The sequence below is a fragment of the Papaver somniferum genome, unplaced genomic scaffold (genome assembly GCF_003573695.1).
Source record: "Papaver somniferum cultivar HN1 unplaced genomic scaffold, ASM357369v1 unplaced-scaffold_5, whole genome shotgun sequence".
Taxonomy (NCBI): domain Eukaryota; kingdom Viridiplantae; phylum Streptophyta; class Magnoliopsida; order Ranunculales; family Papaveraceae; genus Papaver; species Papaver somniferum.
Genome location: NW_020647637.1, coordinates 1,904,431 through 1,912,981, shown reverse-complemented (window position 1 = coordinate 1,912,981; position 8,551 = coordinate 1,904,431). Strand labels below are relative to the sequence as shown.

The 8,551-nt window shown below is 36.4% G+C and overlaps 1 protein-coding gene across 1 annotated transcript; it reads right to left on the bottom strand.

The window, feature by feature from the left end:
• Positions 1-254: 254 nt before the first annotated feature.
• On the bottom strand, positions 255-1,134 carry LOC113342901 (major latex protein 15-like). The gene is made up of 2 exons (XM_026587278.1): positions 847-1,134; positions 255-729 (listed from the first exon to the last, which is right to left on the bottom strand). Exons 1-2 carry the CDS (start codon positions 1,046-1,048, stop codon positions 458-460), a joined length of 474 nt encoding a protein of 157 aa, XP_026443063.1. The 5' UTR covers positions 1,049-1,134; the 3' UTR covers positions 255-457.
• Between the last annotated feature and the right edge of the window lie 7,417 nt (positions 1,135-8,551).

Genomic DNA, 8,551 nt, shown 5'->3' with positions numbered 1-8,551 from the left:
CTCTGAATACTAATTGTGCCCAGGTGTTTCCCCATTGTTCTAAGTAATGACATAACCTTAAACATAGCCAAAATATGAAAATGGTCACCAATGAAATAGCCCGTCACTGTAGTATGCCGGTAAGTTTGTTGGGCCTGAGTACGGAACTTATCAGCAGCGTATTCTTTCTGGATTAAAAAATACCAGATAGGTGAGTACATATGATACAGCAACAATTAATATTATTGTCAAAAAGAAAAGAGAAAAAAAAAACACATTTTAAATGACTTATTTGATTTATTCAAAAGGATCATCGCATATGATAAATCCCATAGTTCCATAGTCTTATTTAATCAAACATACATAGGCATGATAGTGCAGTGTGCAGGAATAACGTACAGTACAACTAATAAAACAACAAGTACTGACGATCGTACGTGCATACTTAAACCCAACGCTGAAGTTCGGATGTATTTTACTAAGAAGCGCAGATGTGAGAATTCAAGCCTACAATGGTCTGATGGACAAATTGTAGATAATTAAAGGGAGTTGGAGAACCCTCGTTCATTTTCTCATACACAAGGGATACAGTCACAATGCTTCCATGTCCATTAGGCTTTGGATTAACTTCAACGATCTTAACGAACTTTTTGTAATCCTTTGTCAAGTCTCCTCCAGTTATGCGGTGTGTTAAGGTCCTTGTTTCATCGTCATGTGTTGTTTCCTCCACTGCGATCAGCGCCTTACCCTCTGCATGCACAAATGGAACCAGTGTAAAGTTAAGTTATTACAAAGTTTAAATCAATCCAAAGCACGTTAATAATATTTAAAATGGGATCGTTGCAATAACATTGTGTCTGTAAATACCAAGAATGTAGTTCCATTCCTTGATACAACCAGAACGGGTTGCATCTCCACTGATAACTTTCCCGCCAGTGTAAAGATGAGGCATTGCCTTTGGTACATCTTCTTGGTGCTTAAAGATTTTATAGTATGCGTCAGCATTGCAATGGACCTCCAATTCAGTTACAAGTTTCCCAACTAGACCTGAAACACCATGATGCGCCATAGATGGTTGATGATTGTTGCCCTATATATTGAAGTTTGTAGAGAACTATAATTGCTGGAGCAGTTGATAATAAATTTCAATGAAAGTTGATCTAGTTTATATAGAAAAACAAGCATTTGTTTAGTGGCCAATTACCTATCATAAGTATCTACTGCTGGTGAGATTATCATAAACTGCCGGTCAAAAACATCACAGCTATAATTGACATATGCATGTGAGACAGTGGTGCACGTACAGATTGATCTACTTTTATGTACTTTTTTTTTTTTTTTTCTGTGGATGAAATCCTCCGAGAACGACATACTTATTTTCTTCTTTTTGCATCTGTGGATGAAAATCCTCAGAAGGACAATATCTCCTGTTATACAATCAGATTATAGATAGCATAAATAGAAACATTCTGGAGCTCCGTACAAAGACTGGCTGGTAAGAATATCATTATCCAAGGTGATGCACAAGCTGTAGTGCGTACTGCCATTGAACTCATCTGCGTTAGCCCCCCTATGGAGAATGAGATCATTATATTCCAAATCAGAATTCTTATTAGAGATGGGAGCTCAATCCAGTTCGCTGCTAGCAAAAGAGATTGGAATTCCTAGTGTTTTTCTTTTATGGGACGACGACGGAAGGGAGGAGTCCATGAGGGATGAGAATTAGTATCTTTGTCCGTCACAAACTCTGGGCGAAAAAAAAAAAAAATCTGTTATAAACCGAGTTTATTACTAAGATGCCCTTCGTGTCTAAGACTGGGTTTGGTAATGTTTTTATTTTTCCAAAAGAACTTTCAAAACCTATATATGTTAATTATTTTTGAAATTTTTCCAAAAGCACTTTCGGATCATCTTATGCTCAGATGTCCTTTTGCAGTTAAGGTTTGGTTTTATTTCATGAAGGCATTTCAGATCTCTTGGGTTTTCCCTGACACTGTTAAGAAGAATTTTGAAGCTTGGAGAATGAATAATTTGAAAGGAAGGTGTAAACAAGTCTGGTGGAAGGTAATATATGCAGTGCATTGGCAACTTTGGAAAGAAAGGAATAACAGGGCTTTTGGGGGAAGAGGTAAAGATGCAGATGAGGTGATTATGCTAATTAATATGGTGCTTTGATTTTTTGATAGGGATGTATTAAAAGATTTTACTGTAACTCAAGTTTTGTTTCATTGGGAATCAGTTCTTCATATGTGATTTGTAGAACTATTCCCTGGCTTTCTCTTTGTACATTTTGTAATATTCTTCTTTAATATAAACATTCCCTATTCAAAAAATAATAATTTTTGAAATTAGTGTTTGGTAAAAAAAAATTAAAGTGCTTTTTACCCAAAACACTTCCCAAATTCCTCAATTTTTAAAAGCTAGGAAAAGCATAAGCTTTGGTCCCACCAAAATTTAATGTTTAATTTATTCTTTTTGTCCCTATTCTATTTTGTAAATGACAAAAAATACCCTTAAATATATATACAACCAATTTTTATGATACAACAACAATGGTTGAATATGATATTTTACCAAACACACTTTGATTGATAATAATATTAAATAATTACTTAATTTTAGTTTGATCTTTTGTTTGAAAATTATATATATATATATATATATATATATATATATATATATATATTTATATTAAAAAAGTGGTTAAGTAAATTTAATATTATATATGTTTATATTTAATAGTAAAAATTTAATTATTTTTAAACCCAATAAAATTGAAACAAAATTATTTTCAGATATATGTCTGTTGTTGTCATTTGCTACAACAACAATGGTTGAATATGATATTTTACCAAACCCACTTTGATTGCTTTTGTTAATCAGCTTTAGCTTTAATTAATATTTTACCAAACGTCTAACTGCTTTTTTCTCACAGCATAGCACAGCAACGCACAACAAAAAAGTGCTTTTGCAAAAGCCGCAGCAATACCAAACTAGGCCTTAGGGTTTACATATCTTGGATACCAAGTCTTCTATCTATATAAATAGAGGCTTAAACATGGTATTCTATACACACATGAATAAGAAATCTCTCTCTCTCTTCCTCTCCTCTATTTTGTATCTCATGTTGTCTGCCTTCTATTTTATAACACGTTATCACACACGTAACTCTAATCACTAAGCGAAATTTATGCGACCGATTAAATTTATTTATTTATTTTCCAAAATATAATCGGTCATCTTTGTTTGTTTTAGTAAATATAAACCCTAAGTTCTTTTAGTTAAGTTTATTTTCATGTGTACTAATTTTTTCTAGTTGGGTATAAATATCTTATCAATCTATTTGATTTGATTTAGTAGTCAAAATCGTAAGATATAACAACTACACCGAATGTCATACCCTACTTTTTACATATCCGTTTATGAGTGGGTTTATCTCTTGTGCTGTTTTATTATTTAAAATTTGTTTTGGATGCGTTGTTTTATCTTATAATCATTAGATGATGTATTCTGATATTAACATCTGTTTTGATTTTTGCATGCTATTGGAGGATTAGATCCATCTTACGCAATACTCATATGGATGGAGTGACCCGCCCACCACCTTGATCAGTATCTCGTCGGCCACCAACCAATCTTAACCTACGTGATTCATGGTAACTTGTGTATTTATTGTGTATTATTGATTTAAATAGTTGCTGACATTTATGCTTGGTAATTTTTATTTCAATTTTCAAGCAACACGTATACGTTATATATCATAAACTAGTGATCAACTTTGTCGAAAAGTTCGATTTCCTTCATTCTCTAATATTTTTCATATGGAAAGAAAAATATAGTCCAGTTTCTATTCCCCTAATGAAACTGTAGTCATCAAAATTGGTGTTATCGCAATTTGATTACCTATACGGAGATCAATTACATGCATGGTTGAAAAACCTACGGCCAATTAACTTTGGTATTTTCGTCCATTCGTCGAAGATCGTGTGATTTAATTATAATTGGTTTCTCAAGAAACCATCCTCAACAAGAAATGAATTTTCCATATGCGATAACTAATGCGACATATTATTTTTCCTTTTCGTCGATGTAAGTTTATAGGTTTCCTATCTCTTGGCGGACAGGCCTGAGCTTGCCTATTTCTTGGCGGAATCTCTTGTTTTTGCTTCCTTCTTTTGGTTTCTTATGTTTGAACATAAGTTTATAGGTTTAGTTGCTCCTTTGTGGAAACATTTTCATCGCTACTGGAAAGTCCTCAGTTGTGGGAGACATAACTTTACTATTTTGTGGTAAGTCCTCGTATGTGGGAGGCACTTTAACTTTGTTGCTAACTGTTATCAACATTGTCATATGGCGACTGCCTTTCTTTGATCGTATGATAGTTTATCATCATATGACTATGAAAGAGTTTTGACTGTACGTTGTTGGTCCAACCTTGGGTAACATATCCGAGGAGTGATCAGTTCCTCAGAACAGGGCATCGTCTGATATCATGATCGTGACGATGTTACCTTAGGTCTGTAGTCCGTGTAAGGTAACTGAGGGTTTTTTTACCCGTATCGTTTTGTAGGATGAGGGGTGTGGCCAGCACCCTGCTTATAGTATTTTTCAAGAGGTAAGTAAAAGTTCGTTGCTCGGACTTGAATAGATTTTAAAACGAAAATATATGTACAAATTTGTCACAAGATGTTCGAGAGGTATTGGGACTAAGGACTTGGCCAATTCTTCATGCATGTGGTATATTTTATTTATTCTTAACAATTACTGCTCAAAACATAAATATATGGACTCTTATTTTGCCAAAATAGATTCTCAGAATATTAGTTATAAATCGTAAGCATGGGACATCAAACATTTAAGCAAGCATGCCGCATCAAATAAAATGATAACTAATTAACTAAAATCATTTTTCAATTTTTAATCAGTGCAAAAGTCATAAAAAGAATAAATTAAATTTACCACAATGACGAAAATAGACTCCCTCCGTCGTCCCAATGTTGGGTTTAGCTCCTCATATTAATCATAATCTCAAAATGTTTTATTATTGCTCCAAAGTTGATTACAATTGAGTAAACAATGCAACAGAGAAATCGCAACAGCAGTTCCTGTTGCGAAGACGATGTTGGACTGTTACAGAGATACAAATGGTGACGGAAAACTAAATGCTGCGGTTTACTTCTCTGTTGCAAAATATGATGAAGAAACTGTTGCGATGAAGATAAACGTTGCAGAGCAGTTGAAGAAACAGTTGCAAATGGATGAAGGAACCGTGGCCGATTCCTTGTTCTTCACGGTCAGCCGCAGCAGCAGCAACAGAGTTCTGAAAACTCTGATTTCTGCTCCTCTGGCCCTCCTTTCGACTCCCAACTCTCGACAGCCCTTCCCTGTGATAGTAGCAACCTATTTATACACCTAAGCCTCATTGAATCTCGCCATAACTCCTCAAAAATCTTCACAATGAAGAAAAATATTTTTGAGAATAATTTCTTATTTCTTCCTCTGTGTACGTTAATTGTCTTGGAAATCTTCATAAACTGATTGATACGCATCCTAGGAGAATATCTGGGCTTAACTACACAAACATGCAACATCTTTTACGTGATTTTCTTTCCAAAAATGAGACGATATTCTTTTCTCTGTTTTGATTGGGAATTGATTTTCTGGACAAATTTGATCGATCCCAACCACCATAATATCTTCATATACTCATATCACATATACCCATTAAGTCTCAGCTCTTTAATCTCGTTAAAACACCTTCAAATGTCGAATTGAAAATCTTCCAGTAAAGGAAAGAATTTTCCCGCCAAAACAAATTTTGAATTTTGAAAGAAGGTCGCCCCTTATCCAGTGGTCGCCCCTTATCCAAAAGCGAGAGTCCGAATAACACTTGTCCTCCGGGTGCCAAAATCAACTTTTCGAGCCGAATTTTCTTAAAATATTTATTTCCAAAAAATACCTACAAATACATAAAATAACAAAATTAGTACAAAATCGAGTGCCAACAATACGGACATTGAGGACAAATTAGACACAAAAATGTGTCTATCACCTGCCATTGTTAGAAATGCAAATATTATATGATTAGTCTAAATGCATATACGGAGTAAAGGAAAAATATACATATGTAATAAAGATGATATAATCTAAAAAAAAAAAGAATCTACATGCAGAAAAGTATTACACAATATGAGTAGTTTTATTAATTTTAAAGTGGGTGTGAACCCTTAGTACATTTCGAGGGAGGTTTGATGACCTTCTTACAAGTAGGGGCCTACGACCCTAGCCTCAAATATGAACCTTTCAGACATCAGCCTTCATGGGTCGTGTGATACTCTTAGCAAGAGATATATTGTGGGTCTGCTAATGCTTCTCATTAGCTTTCGATATCGGTTGGGATTTGTCTGCAGCCCAACTTTTGAAGTGAAGTTTTTTGTTAGTTGGCTGTTTTGCCATAGCCTGATTGGGCTTGGGAGCCTTTGTTGCCTTCTTGATAAGTCCCCAGGGGTTTAGTGTAGAGACTTCTTGGGTGGTCATCCTTGTTTGTTCAAGGTATGTTCTTGGTCGAAAATGATGTTGCATGCTAGCCTTGCTAATGCAGTGGTTGTAACCTGAGTAGCTATCTAGGAAAGATAGTAGGTCACCTGCAGGTGCAGTATCCATACCAGCAAATTTCTGTGAGCTGTCGTAGAGGGAATCCTCCAAGGTTTTTTGGGTGCCGGTATAGGCTGCTTTGTTCTTAGAGGGAAAGTGGTTATGGTAAAGATTCTTCCCACACAGATTTCTAATGTTATCTCCCCTCTTGGACGAGTCGATGACCCGTTAAAGCCAAATATGTTGTAAGTAGAGGGTATGAGGCATTCGTCTTTGAGGCCCATTTGTTTGAATGTTTCATAGAACAATATATCCACAGAGCTGCCACAATCAATTAGGATTTTGGGCATTTCCCATGGTAGTGCTTTGTTTTTTGCTTCCTCGTCCTCATGTTCGGGGAGTGCAATGGCCATCGTGACCACTAGAGGATCGTTGTGTCTGTATCCTCCTTCTACTTCCTCCGAGGCTGAAAAGCTTATGGGGAGTTTCATCCACTCCTCTATTGGGGGTTCTTTAGCCACGCTGAAAACTTCATCGCCTTTGAAGTTGCGCTTGTGGAGTCGCCCCGTGATGATTCTTTCTCGTGCAGGGGCAGTAATCGCCGAGTGTGATATGGTGTTACAACCTAAGGCTATGTAGTCCTCTTGGACTTCTCTTAATTTACCCAGATTCTTTGGCATGGCCTCATACATGCGGTCAAAGAGAGGGTCTGTCTTTCTAAGACTGTTTTTAAAACCCAAGATTGCATAGTCCTCAGGGACCTTTCCAATCTCGGCACATAACTTTCTCCATCGTGTTACCAGGGAACGGAGCGACTCGTTTGGTCCTCTCGAAATTTGGAACAGTGCATCAACTTCGGGTCGGATTCGACTGTTGTGAATGTATGTTTCTAAGAACATCTCGGATAGGTGAGCAAACGATTTGACTGAGCCCTTAGGCAGATTATAATACCATAGTAGAGCTTCATCCCTTAGACTAGCAGGGAAAATTTACATAACTGCTTTTGTCATTTGCTACACAAGCAGATGTTGAGGAATCAAAAACAGTGAGACGAAGATGTTTGTGACTTCTTTTATCTTGCCTATCGGAGAACTCTCACGATCTCAAGACAATCAATAAATTGTACTCGTACGATAGAAGATGCAAGATCAGATCACACAACTACGATAAAAGTAGTATCGGTCTGGCTTCACAATCCCAATGAAGTCTTTAAGTCGTTAACCTGGTTTTAGAGAAGAAAACCAAAGGTTAGAGGAGAATCGACTCTAGCGAGCGCACTGGTATCATACAGACGTGTGGGGATTAGTTTTGCCCAATGCTAGATGTCTCCTATATATAGTCTTCAAATCAGGGTTTTGCATTAATTACAAAGCAATCAATATTCACCGTTAGATGAAAACTTGATTTAGATTCAAGCTAATATTTCTCAACCGTTAGATCGAAAACTTAGCTTGTCACACACACTTGAGATATACGTTTACCGGGTTTGTGAAAACCGTGCCCAAACATGTACGTGTATGTTGGTTCAACATAGTAACCCAAAAGGTCAATCATATGAGCATTTCATATTAACCTTGTTCTTCTTCACCATAACTAGTTCAATTGACTCAAATGAACTAGTTAGAGAGTTGTTCAATTTCTATGGGATCTTATGTAACTACACAAGACACAATTGCATTCCTTAGTAATTTAAGTTTCATCTTCAGAGCACGTCTTTAGATCATAACCAACTCAAGTACACAAGCAAGTTCGCGGACTTAAGACAACCGGCAGAGTTTTCCAAACTCAGCAGAAAATCTCGTCAAGGAGACTTCCGCCAGTTCGCGGACTAGGTTCGCGGACTTGTACTACACGAACGAATTTGGAATCCTAGCAGAAATTCTTGGAACAAGAACTTCCGTCAGTTCGCAGACTTTGCAAAGCCAATTCCTCCGGTTTCTCTCAATCAACAAAGTTCCCAAAGTTCGGATTAAGGAAT

What these genes read in the sequence shown, in the direction of transcription:
- LOC113342901 (XM_026587278.1), bottom strand. Translation starts at nt 1,048, where the DNA reads ATGGCGCATCATGGTGTTTCAGGTCTAGTTGGGAAACTTGTAACTGAA. An exon ending in GGAATGGAACTACATTCTTG is followed by an intron (nt 730 to 846) that starts GTATTTACAGAC and finishes TTGTGCATGCAG; the next exon opens with AGGGTAAGGCGCTGATCGCA.